This window comes from Sitophilus oryzae, unplaced genomic scaffold, assembly GCF_002938485.1.
Source record: "Sitophilus oryzae breed Bouriz unplaced genomic scaffold, Soryzae_2.0 scaffold_1521_pilon_pilon, whole genome shotgun sequence".
In the NCBI taxonomy this organism is placed as follows: domain Eukaryota; kingdom Metazoa; phylum Arthropoda; class Insecta; order Coleoptera; family Curculionidae; genus Sitophilus; species Sitophilus oryzae.
In genome coordinates, this window is record NW_022146194.1 from 1,924,084 (window position 1) to 1,944,166 (window position 20,083).

General features: G+C 34.1%; 1 protein-coding gene across 2 annotated transcripts in view; it reads left to right on the plus strand.

Annotated features, from left to right (window-relative positions):
- LOC115878749 (homeobox protein SIX1-like) overlaps positions 1-17,918 on the plus strand; it is a 52,345-nt gene extending 34,427 nt beyond the window's left edge. For both annotated transcript variants that reach the window (XM_030895334.1, XM_030895335.1), the window contains exons 3-5: positions 5,279-5,519; positions 7,552-7,813; positions 17,305-17,918. In XM_030895334.1, the coding sequence (XP_030751194.1) occupies positions 5,279-5,519; positions 7,552-7,813; positions 17,305-17,515 (714 nt within the window). In that variant the 3' untranslated portion in view covers positions 17,516-17,918. The remainder of the gene's footprint in view (positions 1-5,278; positions 5,520-7,551; positions 7,814-17,304) is intronic.
- Positions 17,919-20,083: the final 2,165 nt, after the last annotated feature.

Below are 20,083 nucleotides of genomic sequence, written 5' to 3' on the forward strand. Positions count from 1 at the left end.
GATAATAATGTTATTTAATAATGAATTTGTACCCCTCAACCGAAGAATTATACTTCTTCAGCTAATGGTAAACTGCTGATGGACACATTCCATCCAGTTCGAAAGGACCCAGTCCAGGAAAGTTTTCTCATTATACTTTGGTTTTAATATATTCTTTTGATGATAATAATGTTATTTATTAACGAATTTATACACCTCAACCGTATAATCATACTTCTTCAGCTATTGGTAAACTGCTGATGGACACATTCTATCCAATTCGAAAGGACCCAGTCCAGGAAAGTTTTCTCGTTATAATTCGCTTTTACTATATTCTTTTGATGATAATAATATTATTTAATAACGAATTTGTACCCCCCAACCGAAGAATCATACTTCTTCAGCTAATGGTAAACTGCTGATGCACACATTCCATCCAGTTCGAAAGGACCCAGTCCAGGAAAGTTTTCTCATTATACTTTGGTTTTAATATATTCTTTTGATGATAATAATGTTATTTATTAACGAATTTATACACCTCAGCCGTATAATCATACTTCTTCAGCTATTGGTAAACTGCTGATGGACACATTCCATCCAGTTTGAAAGGACCCAGTCCAGGAAAGTTTTCTCGTTATAATTCGCTTTTAATATATTCTTTTGATGATAATAATGTTATTTAATAATGAATTTGTACCCCTCAACCGAAGAATTATACTTCTTCAGCTAATGGTAAACTGCTGATGGACACATTCCATCCAGTTCGAAAGGACCCAGTCCAGGAAAGTTTTCTCATTATACTTTGGTTTTAATATATTCTTTTGATGATAATAATGTTATTTATTAACGAATTTATACACCTCAACCGTATAATCATACTTCTTCAGCTATTGGTAAACTGCTGATGGACACATTCTATCCAATTCGAAAGGACCCAGTCCAGGAAAGTTTTCTCGTTATAATTCGCTTTTACTATATTCTTTTGATGATAATAATATTATTTAATAACGAATTTGTACCCCCCAACCGAAGAATCATACTTCTTCAGCTAATGGTAAACTGCTGATGCACACATTCCATCCAGTTCGAAAGGACCCAGTCCAGGAAAGTTTTCTCATTATACTTTGGTTTTAATATATTCTTTTGATGATAATAATGTTATTTATTAACGAATTTATACACCTCAGCCGTATAATCATACTTCTTCAGCTATTGGTAAACTGCTGATGGACACATTCCATCCAGTTTGAAAGGACCCAGTCCAGGAAAGTTTTCTTTGTTATAATTTGGTTTTAATATATTCTTTTGATGATAATAATGTTATTTAATAACGCATTTATACTCCCCCAACTCAAGAATCATACTTCTTCAGCTAATTTGTAAACTGTTGATGGACATTGTCTCATCCAGTTCGAAAGCGTATCCAGTCCAGGAAAGTTCTCTCTGTTATAATTCGGTTTTAATAAATTCTTTTTGATGATAATAACGTTATTTAATGACGAATGTATACCTCCCAACTCAAGAATCATACTTCTTCAGCTAATGGTAAACTGCTGATGGACACATGCCATCCGGTTTAAAAAGAATCCAGTACAGGAAAGTTTTTCGTTATAATTCGGAGTTCTTAATATATTCTTTTGATGATAATAATGTTATTTATTAATGAATTTATACCCCAACTCAAGAATCATAATTTCTTCAGATAATGGTAAACTGCTGATGGACACATTCCATCCAGTTCTAAAGGACCCAGTCCAGAAAGTCAGTTATAATTCGGTTTTAATATATTCTTTGATGATAATAATGTTATTTATTAAAAGAATTTATACCCCCACCTCAAGAATCATATACTTCTTTTCAGCTAATGGTAAAACTGCTGATGGACAATATTCCATCCCAGTTCGGAAAGGATCCAGTCCAGGAAAGTTTTCTGTTATAATTTGGTTTTAATATATTCTTTTTATGATAATAATGTTATTTAATAACGTACGGTACCTCCCAACTCAAGAATCATAGTACTTCTTCAGCTAATGGTAAACCAATGATGGACACATGCCATCCGGGGTTCAAAAAGAACCCAGCTTCAGGAAAGTTTTCGTTATAATTCGGTTTTAATATATTCTTTTGATGATAATAATGTTATTTATTAAAGAATTTATACCCCCCCAACTCAAGAATCATACTTCTTCAGCTAATGGTAAACTGCTGATGGACACATTCCATCCAGTTCGAAAGGACCCGGTCCAGGAAAGTTTTCTTGTTATAATTTGGTTTTAATATATTCTTTTGATGATAATAATGTTATTTAATAACGCATTTATACCCCCCAACTCAAGAATCATACTTCTTCAGCTAATGGTAAACTGTTGATGGACACATTCCATCCAGTTCGAAAGGACCCAGTCCAGGAAAGTTCTCTCGTTATAATTCGGTTTTAATAAATTCTTTTGATGATAATAACGTTATTTAATGACGAATGTATACCTCCCAACTCAAGAATCATACTTCTTCAGCTAATGGTAAACTGCTGATGGACACATGCCATCCGGTTTAAAAGAATCCAGTACAGGAAAGTTTTTTCGTTATAATTCGGTTTTAATATATTCTTTTGATGATAATAATGTTATTTATTAATGAATTTATACCCCCCAACTCAAGAATCATACTTCTTCAGATAATGGTAAACTGCTGATGGACACATTCCATCCAGTTCTAAAGGACCCAGTCCAGGAAAGTTTTCTCGTTATAATTCGGTTTTAATATATTCTTTTGATGATAATAATGTTATTTATTAAAGAATTTATACCCCCCAACTCAAGAATCATACTTCTTCAGCTAATGGTAAACTGCTGATGGACACATTCCATCCAGTTCGAAAGGATCCAGTCCAGGAAAGTTTTCTCGTTATAATTTGGTTTTAATATATTCTTTTTATGATAATAATGTTATTTAATAACGCATTTATACCTCCCAACTCAAGAATCATACTTCTTCAGCTAATGGTAAACTAATGATGGACACATGCCATCCGGTTCAAAAGAACCCAGTCCAGGAAAGTTTTCTCGTTATAATTCGGTTTTAATATATTCTTTTGATGATAATAATGTTATTTATTAACGAATTTATACCCCCCAACTCAAGAATCATACTTCTTCAGGTAATGGTAAACTGCTGATGGACACATTCCATCCAGTTCTAAAGGACCCAGTCCAGGAAAGTTTTCTCGTTATAATTTGGTTTTAATATATTCTTTTGATGATAATAATGTTATTTATTAAAGAATTTATACCCCCCAACTCAAGAATCATACTTCTTCAGCTAATGGTAAACTGCTGATGGACACATTCCATCCAGTTCGAAAGGACCCAGTCCAGGAAAGTTTTCTCGTTATAATTTGGTTTTAATATATTATTTTGATGATAATAATGTTATTTAATAACGCATTTATACCCCCAACTCAAGAATCATACTTCTTCAGCTAATGGTAAACTGCTGATGGACACATTCCATCCAGTTCAAAAGAACCCAGTCCAGGAAAGTTTTCTCGTTATAATTCGGTTTTAATATATTCTTTTGATGATAATAATATTATTTAATAATGAATTTATACCCCCTAACTCAAGAATCATACTTCTTCAGCTAATGGTAAGCTGCTGATGGACACATTCCATCCAGTTCGAAAGGACCCAGTCCAGGAAAGTTTTCTCGTTATAATTCGGTTTTAATATATTTGTTTGATGATAATAATGTTATTTAATTATCAATTTATACCTCACAACCGAAGAATCATACTTCTTTAGCTAATGGTAAACTGCTGATGGACACATGCCATCCAGTTCGAAAGGACCCAGTCCAGGAAAGTTTTTTCGTTATAATTCGGTTTTAATATATTCTTCTGATGATAATAATGTTACTTAATAACGAATTTATACCCCCAACTCAAGAATCATACTTCTTCAGCTAATGGTAAACTGCTGATGGACACATGCCATTCAGTTCAAAAGGACCCAGTCCAGGAAAGTTTTCTCGTTATAATTCGGTTTTAATATATTCTTTTGATGATAGTAATGTTATTTAATAATTAATTTATACCCCACAACCAAAGAATCATACTTCTTCGGCTAATGGTGAACTGCTGATGGACACATGCCATCCGGTTCAAAAGGACCCAGCCCAGGAAAGTTTTCTCGTTATAATTTGGTTTTAATATATTCTTTTGATGAAATAATGTTGCTGTTTTATAAAGATTTAGCCATTTAGGATAGGACTTTAAATAGAAAATTGATTAAAATAAAAAAAAATGTTTATTTTTATTTTTTTAAAAATCAAGATTTTTGTGCACCCTGCTTTTGCTAAAATAGTATTTTGGTGAACTAGTGCTTTATTTTGCAATCTACATATCGAATTTATGATGACTTAACTTAAATTATTAACGAAACCCGTCAACAAACTGCATGTATGTAAGAAAAATAAAACAGAAATATGAGTCTCTGAAAATATGTAAACCCACTGGGTTGTCTCTCATCTGCAAACGCCGTTTGTGCAAATAAGTAGGTACTTTTCTTGTTTGAACATGGTACCGCGATCCACCAATACTCAGGTCGTGTTTGTTGTAAGAGGCCATTTCGCTTTCAACTGAAATTATGTAAAAAGGTACCCAGTTGTTTGCCCAGGAAGCCGAGAATCAAAAGCAAACAATAGGAATTCTATATACAGGGATGTGGAAAGTTTAACTTCAAAATAGAAAGATCAAGAAGCACATATCTCGAGGTATACGATTGAAGATTCATCCTGTCACATAAATCAATAAAAATTACTTATTTTTATTACTTTATGTATTTCTGTTTCTAGAAAGTAATAAAAACTACAAATTATTTTCTCCATGCAAACAGAAGAGTACTTAACTAAGCCTATAACTTCTCTAATCATTTAAAGACAAAGGCAGTTTTGTTTTAACGCTCTTATTTGCTTTCTCTAGTTTTAGAGCCTCTTTTGTGCGTGTATTTATTTAACAATAAATGGTGAAAGGCTTTTTAATGTGTTTGGCACCTTACGGTGTTCATTAATAACTGTACTATTGTTCAAAAACAGTCAGAATTTCATTATACTACATGTTCCACATTAATCTCTGACCTTCAACGCAATATCATACTTCTTCAGTTAATGAACACATAGAAAAAAAATATTTTGATTCCAAAAATACGTAACAGTTTTATATCCACGGAATATTGGGACACCTTGTATATGACTATATTTTCTACAGTTTGTTTTATTAGCTAAAATTTATTTTTTGTTCTAGGTTCTACAACAGGCAGGAAACGTAGAACGACTAGGTAGATTTCTCTGGTCTTTGCCGGCATGTGATAAACTGCATAACAACGAGTCGGTGCTCAAAGCCAAGGCCATAGTGGCCTTTCACCGGGGAAACTTCAAAGAACTGTACAAAATTTTAGAGGGCCATCAATTTAGCAATCACAACCACGCCAAGCTACAAGCCTTGTGGCTGAAAGCGCACTACATAGAAGCAGAAAGAGGCAGAGGTAGGAATTTATAATCTATTATGGTAAAATATAGAGTTTTTCACATATATGTATAACTGGGTGTTGCATCGTCGAGCGGGACATAGGAAATCCCATGTAAATTTTAATGGGGTCAATTATTGACTTCCCTAATTATTTTAGAGAATAATTCTATTTAGGTTTATTGAAGAGCACTAAAACCCACATTCAAAAGAATAATTTTAGATATTTTTGATTAGCCCGTTTACGAGTTATCGCCGATTTCTTTTTAAATATTTCTCCTTTCTTATGGCCCTGTATTTATTTATGAGCACCAGTCAAGGTAAACGATAACTGTCAAATGAAGTTGTCATTTCAGAAATTTATCTATTTAGTGGTTTATTATTATTATTAAAAACTCATACCTACATCGAAAATATAAGCCATGAATTACACTACCGAAGAAAAAGTATTGATGATTAAATGGTATTATCAAGGAAATAGTTATCAAAAGGTGTCGGACATGTTTGCTGCTCTGTATCCGAATAGACCGATACCTGGAAAATCTACAATCGCAAGGAATATCCAGAGATATGAGACCAAAGGTACCCTAATAAATAACTGCAGATGTGAAGCAAGGCAAGATGCAAAGAGAAGATGCAAGAAATGACACCGACTTGGAAGTTTTATTGTGTGTGGAAGAGAATGATGGAAAGATCAGCACAAAGAAACTTGAGGATGAAATAGGAATAGATCACACTACAGCGTTTCGAATTTTGAAACGATATATATACTATTCCCTCAAATAGGAAAAGCACCAAGAGCTACGAGATGGTGACGAAATACGGCGGCAGGCGTTTTGTTTTGATATGATGGAAAGAGCAAACACGGATAGGGAATTTTTAAAAAACATATGTTTCACTGACGAATGCACGTTTACCTTAAATAATGAACCCAATGTTGAAAATTATTGATATTGGAACAAAGAAAACCAACATAGGTTTGTCGAAACAAGGACGCAATATCCACAGAAAGTAAATGTTTGGGCAGGGATATTCGGACACAGTATTATCGGGCCATTATTTCTTACGCAAAATTTAAATGCAGAATATTATTTGGAACTACTCAAAAATCATATTTTACCTGCTTTACATGATGCCGCTATGGAAAATCAGGAAGTTTGGTACCAAATGGATGGCTGCCCGGCACATAGTACCCTGGCTGTTCGGGAATATTTATAGACAATAGTTTTAACGGAAACGTTATTGGCCTAAATCATACAGCAAATTGGCCAGCAAGGTCTCCTGATATTTCGCCAAATGATTTCTTTCTCTGGGGCCATTTAAAAAACAGGATATACAAGGATAAAAAATACCCAAATCTAGACGAGTTAAAAAATGCTATTTCTGCCAAATGCAATAGAATTTCAGTTTATCAACTAGCGAATGTAAGAGTTGTTTTATGATCGCCTGGGTTATTGTCTAGCAGTCGATGGAGGAATATTTGAACATCTTCTTAAATCCTAAAGTTCTAACAATTTAATAGTACCTAAATTAATAAGTCATTGAATATTGTAATAATACTATAATTAACCTTGTAAATGATTACTTTATTTTACTTTAATTCATATTAATTTGTATTTATAAATACATCTTTAAGATTTCCGATGTAGGAATGAGTTTTCAATAATAATAAAGCACTAAATAGGTAAATTTCTGAAATGACAACTTCATTTGACAGTTATCTTTTACCTTGACTGGTGCTCATAAATAAATACAGAGCCATAAGAAAGGAGAAAAATTTAATAACAATCGGCGACGAATTATCGCCGCTAATCAAAAATATCTAAAGTTATTCTTTTGAATGTGGGTTTTAGTGCTCTTCAATAAACCTAAATAGAAGTATTCTCTAAAATTATTAGGGAAGCCAATAACTGACCCCATTAAAATTTACATGGGATTTCCTATGTCCCGTCCGACGATGCAACACCCGGTATATTGTTTTTATTTTTAAAATTTTCAACATTTAACACTATTTCTTGTATTCTCACAATCATATTTTGAATTCCCTTTAGGTAGACCGTTAGGAGCAGTAGGTAAATACAGGGTGCGACGAAAATTCCCTTTACCTCGCACGATCTGGGATGGCGAGGAGACCAGTTACTGTTTCAAGGAGAAATCAAGGACTGTTTTGAGGGACTGGTACTCACACAATCCCTACCCTAGCCCTAGGGAGAAAAGGGAATTGGCAGAAGCCACCGGACTGACCACGACGCAAGTCTCGAATTGGTTCAAGAACAGGAGACAAAGGGACAGAGCGGCGGAACACAAAGATAGGTAAGTGACATTTGCTAATAGACTGTACCATTAGGAGAACAGAGATAATTATATAGGCTACAGTTCCCCAAAATGATAGTGATAAGCAAATGCAAGACCAATAACTCGTAATAGCATAATAATAATATAATAATTCCTAATAGCATTCATTAGGAACCGAACCACAAACAAGGACGATTTTTTTGTTTATTTTAAAACGGGCGCTGCGGTCGGTCAAACCTGATGACGGAGGGGGCGCTGACAACCGAAACTCTGAACGAAAGGAGCGAAAGAAAGAGCGAGAGAGAGAAAGGAGGATGATGTGTTTGAACAGGCTTCGTTGTTTTGGCGAAACCCGACACCGCCAGCGAGCAACTCCCCCCGGATCCGTGGGGCCAAGGCTGCCAGCAAACAATATAGGGTTTCCAAGAGAGAGAGAGACGAGGTGTTTTTTCTGTCTCTGTTTGCTCGTCTGCTTCTGCTGCCTGTTCGCCGCAGCTCTGTGGCTTTTTAAATGAAAAGAGAAAATATACAGAACAGTGCTGCCAACCTGGACCTACACATCAACTAAAATAACGTGTTTTTGATTCAAGATACAGTGGAAAAGATTTCAAGAGCACAAGGTTTTTTCAATTGCTCCAGATATTTTGTATTAGATATAATCAAAAGTTCCCGGTTTCATCCAAAATATATATAGCATCATGTAAAAATAATCTAAAATGTCAATATTCCATGGGTATATTAATAAATGAAGTCTAAATTATAAAAAAATGCATTTTCTACGACAAGTTGAAGAGATAGGTAAAAAATGGTATAATACAATTGGATAGACAATTAAATAATTGTGCATCTGATTCTCATAAAATATACAGGGCGTTCCATTTAAATTAAACAATTTATTGCCGTTTAAAGCTAGTAATTATTTAAAATAATTTTTAGACACCCTGTATAATCAAAGTAAAGCCTCTGAAGGCGGGTAAGGGGACAAATAATTCACAATCTTTAAGATGTTTATTTAAATTTAAATGCTTCAAAAAAAGCAGGGGGGCGACATGTGTCGGGACTTAAACAATTCCCATCATCAGGCTCAGAAACTAGTCAACAGGGGCTCAGAGGCTAGTCAAACAGAGGTCAAAATTATAAAATACGCAATCACAAAACAAATTAAAAAGTTAATTTGTTTTTAAAAGGTTAAAAGGTTATTTCTATCACAATAATTGTTCAATCACAGATAACAATATGGTTAGCTCAATTTGAAAATTAAAACAACTAAACTAAAATCATAAGGTGAGGGGAGCCGTATAATCCACTATAATTAGATAAATTGACAGAAAAAACAAACAAGGCAATAATCACATCATACCTCAATGCACAATTCAAAGAAATTTACTTAAACATTAGGCAAATGTATTTTGAGGGATAAGAAAATCACGATGAGACTCTTAATATTAATATTAAGATATTAAACTTTACTAGATTTTTTTTTCATCATCGTGAACGATATTTTCATGGTAATTAAAAGAAAATAAATATTTTTTTTTGGTGCCCCCTAGTAAAGATTTTACTTCAACTTAAGTGAAAATCTATCTGTGCCCATGCTCAGGACAATTCCGTACATTAGTTAATCTACTTTTTAAAGATGAAAATCTGTTCCTTTTATGCTTTAGAATGTCGAATGTCCAGATGAACTTCATTAATTGGGGATTCACTTGCACATGTGCACTTATCATTACTCTGTCAGGGAATAGCACACGAATTCCGAGGACAAGGACCACCGCAGGAGCTAACCGAAGAAGACGGACCCCCAAAAACAAACTGAAGGAAAAGACCGCAATATGTTTTTCTCCATTTTCCTTCTCCTCGGTCCTCGGGACTCAAATTACCCTGCGGGTCAACCCGGGTGAAACCCGACACCGGTAAATAGCAAGCTAAGACTACGTGGCGTAACACTTAACTGGGACCGATATCCATCAGCCTCTCGGGATGAAAACCAAGCCTAAATAGGCCGATTTCTTAACAGTTCTTTATTTTAATTCGATATTTGACCTAGCCAAAATTATTATCGATTGGCATTCCTCAGCCGTCTTTGACGCCGTTCTTTTTTGATCATACGGTATAATGTTCTCACTATAATAATTCAATCAATTGAATTATTATTTTTTATGATCGAATTAAACCATTTTTTGTGAACATTCCGAAAGATACTAATTGTTAAAGTCTGGTAGGTATATAATAACTGCGCACAAATTGTTGGGCCTGGCACGGTATCGAATTATGTGGGTATCAGCTAAAATAGCCGAGGCTATTCTCAGATTCCAGGGACCGGCGTATGGCGGCCTAGTAAAACGCGAACACACAATATATCGTCATCCGATACCTCTCAACTAGAAATAGAATTCGGCATGCCGATGCCGACGGTCCAGATTCTCCGAAATCCTGCCGGGATTTTGTTTCCGAACGTTAATATGATCTGGCAGGAACGATGACAACATTTTCTAGTTCAGTCTAATAAAAATTATTAAAATGCATAGTAAATTTAAAATGCTATAATAGCATTTTAAATAGACCTTATAGATCTATTGTGTCCCACTTTCTTGAGTTATAACTCATCATACAGTCTCAAGGCTTTGACAAAAGTATCGACAGTATCTGAAACAATTTTATAGAGGTTAGTTCTTCATCTTCGATATCAGTCGTACCAACGTTTATGGCACGAACGGTTGTCGTCTCTGCGCACTCAGTAATGAGGTGTTCTGGTGTTTCCCCATTTTCTCCACAGAATCTGCATTCGCCGTTGCTTCTTAGCTTCAATATACTGAGGTGTTCAATGAAGATACAGTGTCCTGTTAAAAGAAACCATGAGAATTCAAAGATTATTCTTACTTAAATTAAGGAAAATCTCTGATTTATCGCGGTTGTAAGTCCTCAAAAATTTCTTCGGGTATCTTAGACCATAAAATGTAAAACATAATGATACTAAATAGTCTTATTAATGTATTTACATTGCAGAACTTTAAATTATTAAATAAAAACAGCTACTTCACTATACGAGCTGGTCATTTTCGCTTGATTTTGATTATTCGCTTTTTTTATTTTTTCTTAGAGTTTCTAACCTGACTACGCCTATGCTAATTATTGACTTCCAAAAAAATAAACCACCTGAAAATCTCTCTTCTATATTTGTATACTTCTCTAACTACCTATTTATACAGTAATCAGCTATTAACATAACCAGAAGGAAGTATATAATTTAAAACCTAAAATAATATTGTTTCGGTACTTTTCTTTTTAGTAAGGACCAGTTATTTTTGTTTGAATTGTATCTATCCAAGTCGAGCAGAGCAGTAACATCCTTTCCTCGAAGCAACTGACGGTACCTTTGACGTAACTTCGCTATGGATAAAGCAAAATATCGAGTGATGAAGGGATCATACTATAACTGGCTAGATTGCCAATACCGGATGTGTCTCAAAAAAAACAAACCAAAACCAAACCAAACCAAACCCCTATAACTTTTTTATTTTTTCAGATAAAGTAACGAGATTTGGTATGTTAGTATATAACATAAATTGGGGATTATGATTGACACATTCAATTGTTTTTGGTCACTTCCTGTTTCACGCAGAGACAACAACTTTTAAATTTTTTTGATGGCACCCCCGGTATATTTTTACTTCATTCGTTAGAAAATGATATTCTGAATAGAATGACGTATCATATGTCAACTTTTGACGTTCTTGCTTAATAAAAAATTGTATTTTAAATTTCAATCTAGAGTGCCATGGCTATGTTAAAAACACTAATTCTTAATCAAGTAGCCTTGGAAAAATAGATTTGATCGTCTAATGTTTTTAATGTCTTGTCCTGGCCAGTTAAAAAATGCCCAAATATTATTTTTAATCATATCTCAATTTTTTCAATTGGGACGAGGGTGGCTCATTGGCATATTTGGAAAAAGCATTTTTTTACGAATAATTTGATACCACACACTTGGCATTTCGAGTCAAATTTTCGTTACGAACCGCAAGTTATAATTACAAATAAGCCATATTATGCGAAAATATCAAAAGTTGACATATGATATGTCATTCTATTCAGAGTGTTATTTTCTATCGAATAAAGTAAAAAAATACCGATGGTGCCATTTAAAAATCAAAAGTTGTAGTCATTTCCGGTGAAACAGGAAGTGACCGAAAACAATTGAATAAGTCAATAAACCCTAATTTCTGTCATACTGGGTGAGCCACTTTTGAGACGCACTCGGTATATCTAATAATTATACCTTATAGTTTATGAATTATTTTTAATCAAAATTCCTTATTTCTTTCAATTTTTGTTAGTAGAGACACACTCACAGACCATGAAAATGTTGAAGATGAAATATCCAGAACTTTCATTTCATTAAATAAGAAATAATGATTATTAAAAGTCCAGAGTCTAACGGCTAATGGTAACTGTCTGTCCAGTCGATACGAAGTTGAACTAAAGTAACTGACTTGGTTTTATATCTATAGTTAATTCTATGGTTTTAGATGACATCTCACAATTTTTTGTAGTGGAAGATCTGCGTTGCGAGATTTTTTTTACAATTTAAGTGTATTTATCAAGCAATTAATCTCTCTCTAACTAGTGTTAATTTTTGACTGGTTTAATGTCAATTTTTAGTAAATGACATCCATAGATTGACCTCTTCAAAATTATCGTCGATTGTCCCCAGCCATCTATGACGCCGTTTTGTTTTCGATCATACGACATATTACCCTCGTTCATTATTTCATTTTTTCAATAATATCCTAACGAAAATATATGGATTCGAAAAGGAAGTGGACAACACATTTTCTGAAAGTGCCTCTTTGTTTCGGTACTGAAAACCGACAGAACTACCACCAGGCTGGCGGTATTTAGCGGAATTCGGTGGTAACACGTGTGCACCACTTGTCACTTGTTGGGGTCCCTTTTTCTATAAAGGCCGCTGCCGTATACTGGAATTCGTTCTGTGTAGTTTTTACATACCGAAATGAATAAGGGACAGAGTCGAGTCGTTTTTCCGATAAGTGTTTGTTTAAAAGTCGATTTGTTGAGTTTGGGATGCTGGAGAAAGGGTGGTACTGATGGGCAGTTCAGAGGCGTAGAGGAAAGTTTTTTTCAAACGTCACAAAAGTATTTATTTTTGCGACGTGATTGACAATATAAAAACGTCGTGAGAATCCAAAGATTGTTCTTACTTCGAATACGTGAATGTTCTCTGCTATTAATATTTAGGGTAATAATAAAATATCTCAAAAAGGACCAATAAATATTATTCAAATATGGCAGTTGAAACATCAAGTAAAACTGTCCAAAAATGGGGGTTCATTATATTGATTTCATCTCTAATCCGTCATAATGTTCTTTCCGTAGTCTTTTTGTTCAAAGTTTTATCTGAACTGTAGTATAAATAATAAATAATTATTGTCAGGTTGGTGGCTTAAATCCCCCTCTGTCCCTTCCTAGTGACGCTAATGTCTTTGTCGCTACGTATTATCCGAGTTAATTCAGAGTTCTTTTTGCGGTGGCATTATATCTGAAAACCGCGTCGTTCCGTAACCGAAAACCGACGGGGTGTCGATTTCAATTGGTGCAAATGATACGAAATGGAGTAATTCGAAACGTCGTCGTCGGTCGGTGCAGCTCGAAGTGCTCCGGAGCTGTTCTGGTTTCGATCGAAAGTTCTTTTCACGTTCATTCTGGTTCTCTTTGGCGGTTTTTCGATTGTTGTCAATCGAGAAATGTATTTATTTCGAGAATTTGGAACGCATTAACTTTGATTCGCTTATCTTAGATAGGAACAATCGGAAACAAGAAATAGTCATCTTATTTGATATCCTTAAAAGCGATCCAAAGTTACCATCAATTCGATAAAGAATCGTTCTACTCTGGATGCCACTCCACCAAAGGATAGAAAGTAATGAAAAAGCAAAGATCTAACTAAAAAGGGAGAGAACTAGGGTATCCAGTCCCGGGACGGTCCCGGGACTTAGCATAAAAAAGTGGTCCCGGGACTCAATGATGGTTCCGGGACATCAACTTGGTCCCGAAACCGCTAAATTATTATACCTTGCAGTTTTTGAAGTAATGTATTGTAAAAGAAACCATCAGAAAATCATTGAAGACCTGTCAAGTGATGATAATTATTATAGCGACGACGACGATGAAATTGTGGATGAAGAGATCATTTACGACCTAACTGACAGCTACAACATAAACGAATTAGTCAACAAAGTCCGAAAAATCGTAAAGTTATTTCGACGCTCTCCATCGAAAAACACTGTTCTACAGAAATACGTGCACGGAAAATACAACCGAGAATTAAATCTTATTTTAGATTGTAAAACCCGTTGGAATAGCCTTGATGGAATGCTAGAAAGGTTTGTTTTTCTAAAAGATTGCATACAAAAGGCCATGATTGATCTCTCCATATTAGTAAATTTCAGTGACTACGATTTTGAAATTCTGGACGGAATTGTTAAGTGCCTAGAACCTATAAGGCTAGCTGTGATGACACTATGTAGGTATGAAGCAAATCTCTACACTGCTGATGCTAGCTTTAAGTTTATATTCGAAGAACTTTCAAAAATCAATGCGCCGTAAGCCAAAACTTACAGGAAGCATTGAAGCAACGAATAAACGAGCGAAGAACCCTTGCCTCCAGTGTGCTTAGTTATCTCTGTAATCCACACTAAAATATATAGAAAGTTTAAGCAATCCTTTAGATTTTAATCAGTCTAAGCCAGATACCAAAGAATTCTTAAAGTTCATTGACAAATTGGTGCAAAGATTATCACAATCCAAAGTGCAAGAGCAAGAAGCTGTTTCAGATGAAGACGAAGTTTCGCTGGCGGAGATAAGAAACAGTAATAGTAATCAGGTTGAAAAAGTTCCATTGGCAAAAAGGTTAGACGGATTTATTGAAAGTGCAATATCTGCTACTGCCTTAACAAGTACAAGAGCAATGATACAAACGTCATTAGCTGCAAAACCAGATCGATTATCAAAAGTTATAAAACGAGAAATGGTATTTTTTGAGGATGGCGGTTGTCGAGGACAATATTGGCAGCTATGTTACGAGCATTTACTGACCATTCCATCCACCAGCGTCCAATCGGAGAGAGCTTTTTCAGTTGCCGGTGGATTTTGTAGTAAGCTTCGTTCAAGATTAGATGATAAATCCATAAATGCTCTCGTGGCACTTAAGTCTTACTTTGGACAAAAGTGATGTGTCTCGTTGTATACTTATATTTTTTTAGTTTATATAGTTTTTTATAGTTTTATATTTGCCATGTTTGTATGAGTTCATATCAATTTTTTTCTGTTTTTTTTTTGTTTCGGTTTTTGTTGGTTAACCATTTAGCAATATAAATAAACCTGAGTTCTCAGTTAAATTAATTTAATTTCATTTATTTTTTCAAGACAGATCTAATCGATATTATATAAGTATACTGTGTATTTTAGTTTCGGGACCAGTTTCGGGACTCCCGGGACTTGTCCCGGGACCTCATATTTGGTCCCGAAGTCCCGACAGCATTTTTGGTCCCGGGACTTGGATTCCCTAGAGAGAACACTCCACTAACTAGACCAGAGTCGTTCTGCATCCCAATTGGAAACCCACTTAGAGCGGAGAACACAGACGCGATCGCGACCACGATCTTTGTGTGAATCCATTAAGACTTTTAAACGGCAGATATTTATTGGGAATTCGTGAAGTAACACACTCTGGTGTTCGAATCTGTGATCTAAGAATACATTCTTAGATCTTCACAATCTTCCTATGATCTAAGAATACATTTGATATACATATACAGTACGTCTGTCCGTTCTGTAGCTACGGGGTATCCGTGAGAGGGGAAACGATATTCTCTCGATGTTTTTCGTAAAAAATTAGACAACGCGTCCCATCAATAAAAATTCAACAAATTTGCAAGTAGCCAATAAAATGAGTGGGCGGAGCGATTTGCCGTGACGTACTCGTCAAGTCGACATATAAAATATATTGCTGTTTATTTAAATGTTTTTTGTCCGTATTCCTTTCATAGATACAGATCCAGCAGACGTACTGTACTATTGTATTTATTGTATTTACATTATTCCTAAATGCCTTTGGCAAAAAATATTAATTGACTTGATAAGCTACTCCACTCTGTATATTATAGACGATGCTGTCTAATATTCACCGCAAATATAATCATCGATTACAGAGGGGGAATCGGGGCAAAACGTAATGCAGTGCGACGTGCCCTCGCTCTTCCCCTAGCCCACCCCTAGGGTGGGTCGTGTGTACATAATAAGAGTTGCGGGGCTTCCCCGGCAGGTAATCCGAGACCGAGGTACGCATCGCCGGCCTGCTGGCTGCTGGCTCGCTTTTTTACTACTGATTAACTCAATTAGACTCGAGATCGTTTCATGGGAAAATCATCGCTCCATGGAGACCATGCGTTCTTCTGCATCGGGTTGGTTTGATATAGAGCCTTAATTTTCAAATATAATCTCTGACAAATATTATAAAAATAATTAGAGATTAACATTATTGTATACAGCGTGACCCAATTTCGTGTGTTTTATAGGGGTTCGCACGTATTTATTATATTTATTATGACGTATAACGGGTGTCTCAAAAGTGGCTCAACCTTATAACTTTTTTATTTTTTTAGATTAGAAAACGAAATTTATTATGTCAGTATATGACATAAATTAGGACTGATTGACGTATTCAATTGTTTTCGGTCACTTCCTGTTTCACCGGAAATTACTACAACTTTTGATTTTTAAATGACACCCTCGGTATTTTGTTACTTTATTCGACAGAAAATGACACTCTGAATAGAATGACATATCATATTATGTCAGTTTTCGAATATGGTTTATTTGAAATTGCAACATGCGCTTCATAACGACAATTTGTCTCGAAATATCAATTGTGTGTTATCAAAGTATTCTTAAAAAAATACTTTTTCCAAATATGCTAATGAGCCACCCTCGTTCCATTTGAAAAAATAGAGTTAATATTAAAAATACGATATGGTCATCTTTTAACCGGTCAGAACAAGACACTAAAAACATTAGACGATCAAATCTATTTTTCCAAGACTCCTTTTGTTTTAAGCGAAAATGTCAAAAGTCGACATATGATATGTCATTCTATTTCCAGAGTGTCATTTGATATCGAATAAAGTAAAAAAATACCAAGAGTGCCATTTAAAAATCCAAAGTTGTAGTCATTTCCGGTAAAACAGGAAGTGACCGAAAACAATTGAATACGTCAATCAATCCTAATTTAAGTCATATACTAACATACCAAATCTCGTTTTTTTATCTGAAAAAATAAAAAAGTTATAGGGGGTGAGCCACTTTTGAAACGCGGTATATTTAAATGGTTGTTTTTTATATATTATTATTATATAATTATTAACAGTAATAACCTAAACATTTGAAGAGTATTTGTTCTAACTAATTCTCTCTTTGTTTTATTCTTCCAGTACCCAACCGAACCAAGACAAGCAGCACACCATGGACTCGAGCGGTTCGGAGAGCGACACCGAGCCCACCCCCCACAAAATGGCCGCCTACAACCCCACCGGCATGCTGCCCCCCCAACTGAACGCCTACCCCCCTCTGAACCCGGCAGGGATGGGTCAACCCTTGTACCAGACGCCAACCGGTCTACTCCACGACTACCAGACGTTGTGACAGTGGCTGACAGTACCAGGAAATGAGAACGGGAACCTTAATAGTAGTTGCAATGCTGTTGAACATCATCTGAGGAATAGTAATAATTGTAATCTGTAGAAGATATTGTGGTTCATTTTTTTTCTGTACTGAGTATGGTATAGATATACAGGGTGCTCTAGTATTGCGTGGACATAGAACTATTACCTACGTATTTTTGGAACCAAAATGCATTCATTAGAACCCATTTACTTCTATAAAAAACTGCCGCATTTTTCCGTTAGATTATTATTAGCGCATACTAGATTTTATGTGCCTACAGGGTGCTACAAATTCGAGGTACAAGCATTGGTATCTCGGTAACCGTAATAGATTCGAACATGGTTAAATTGGGGCAAAGTTGCCGCTTTGAGATGTTCACCAAGATGCCATCAAAAAAGTTTTAAAAATTTCAAGGATTGCTGAAATTTGAAAAAACGGATTTTTTTGAAAATCAATTTTATTTTTTTCTGTTGTTACTTTTCTGAAAATCAAAAAACTAATTGCACATTCTCATTTTATTAGGGCTATCCGATGGTATTTTTATATTTTCAAATTAGCTCATAATTTGTGAGATACAGAGGTCAACTTAATTTTCCGGTAATAGGTCCGTATTTAAAAAAATTAAGTTGGCCTCTGTATCTCACAAATTATCAGCTAATTTGAAAATCTAAAAATACTATCAGATAGCCTTAATAAAGTGGCTATGAAAATATGCAAGTAGTTTTTTGATTTTCTAAAAAGTAACGACAGGAAAAAATAAAATTGATATTCAAAAAAATCCGTTTTTTCCGAAAAACTCAGCAATCCTTGAAATTTTGAAAACTTTTTTAATGGCATCTTGTGAACAGCCCAAAGCGCAACTTTGCCCCAATTTAACCATCTTCATATCTATTTCGGTTTCCGAGATACTAATCGTAACTCGTACGTCGAATTTGTAGCACCCTGTATACATAGTAGGGTGTCCGTTTTTTACAAAGTTGATCATTCCTCTCACGACGCCCTCTATATTTTTAGTTTATTGTCCAAAAAAAATAACAGACCATTGTAAACCCTTAATATTCATAATAAACCGTGCCCCAAAGTCGATTTATTTCCCATTTAAATTACATAGGAATTTGCCACTTTTTGCAAATCATTTTTTTTCTCTCGATCTTGTTCTCTCACAGCCATGACAATCACATATTCACATTCATTGTACAGAATTGAACGTTCTACAAAAAATGTCTCTTACAATTTTTCGATAAACCTACTCCTTCAAAAGTTATTCACGGCTAAATTTAACCACTCGGTAAATTCCTAAATTCTTCAACTATTTTGACAAAATTATTTTTGAAAAATTTAATCTATTACTGTAAAAATACACAATTTTGATGGAGTTAAGGTTGGAAATTAAGAAATCTTCAAGTCTAATGAAGTTTAAACTATTTAAGTATAGCTGATTTATTTTAATAAACATTTTTTAGTTTTTATATTTTGATATTTCATAGGGACCTCAAATCTCATTCAAATAATGGTTTTTAAAAATAACGGTTCTTAAAATATCTTAAAAAACTTTTTTAAATTTTAATGCCCTCTAACGGAAAAACGAAGCACTTTTGTAAAGAGGTAGATTGTATCCAGTAAACTTAATTTAATTACAAAAATAGTAATTCTAGGTATATAATAATATAATAGTAGTTCTAGTAATAGTAATAGTAGTTCTAGGTCCACGAAATAATGGGACACCCTGTATGTTCCTGTTTTTAAACACAGTGCTTTTAATCGTTTTAGGAACATACACATTTTTGGGTATAATAACAAGACTTTTTTATTATCTTTACAAAACAAAACATTTAACCAAAAAAACTTATGTTCAGAGTTAAAATATAAGCACTGTATACAGGGGGTTACAGAAACGGTATATTTTGAAATTTTGTTACTATTTTATAAAAACACACAAAATTTATTGTAGATTTGATTTGTTTGGACGTCAAACGTCAATAATTTTTATACAGGTTGTCACAAAAATTAGGAAAATTAAAGATTTTTTTTTATTTTTACCTAAATAAAATAAATATTAATAATGTTTGTGACGCTCTGTATAATAATTTACAATTAAGTACTTAGCAAGTTTATTAATTATTATTTTCTAATTGTTTATTAAAACAAAACAGAAAAATAAATAAACAAACAAAATTCTTAGAATAAGCCTAATTTATGTGATACATTTTGTTGATGTTATAAAATTCAATAAATTTATTTAGTAAGCTATAGTAGACATTTAAGGAATACAAATACACAAAAATATAGATACTATGTATAGATTCACCTTTTATTTCATATTATCTAAATCCTATCTTTACCTAAAAATACATTTATAAAAATTTTAAAAATCGTAATAACATGACTCTATTCTAAAAATATATTTTAGTAGGATATGATTGCATGAAAACAAATGACATTTCTGCGCCTTCTATTACGCCTTTTTCATTTGCTCATTTATCATATTCATGAGCTTAATTGTCATTTTACTTGAATCAATTTCGACTGAATGTAAATAAACAGTTT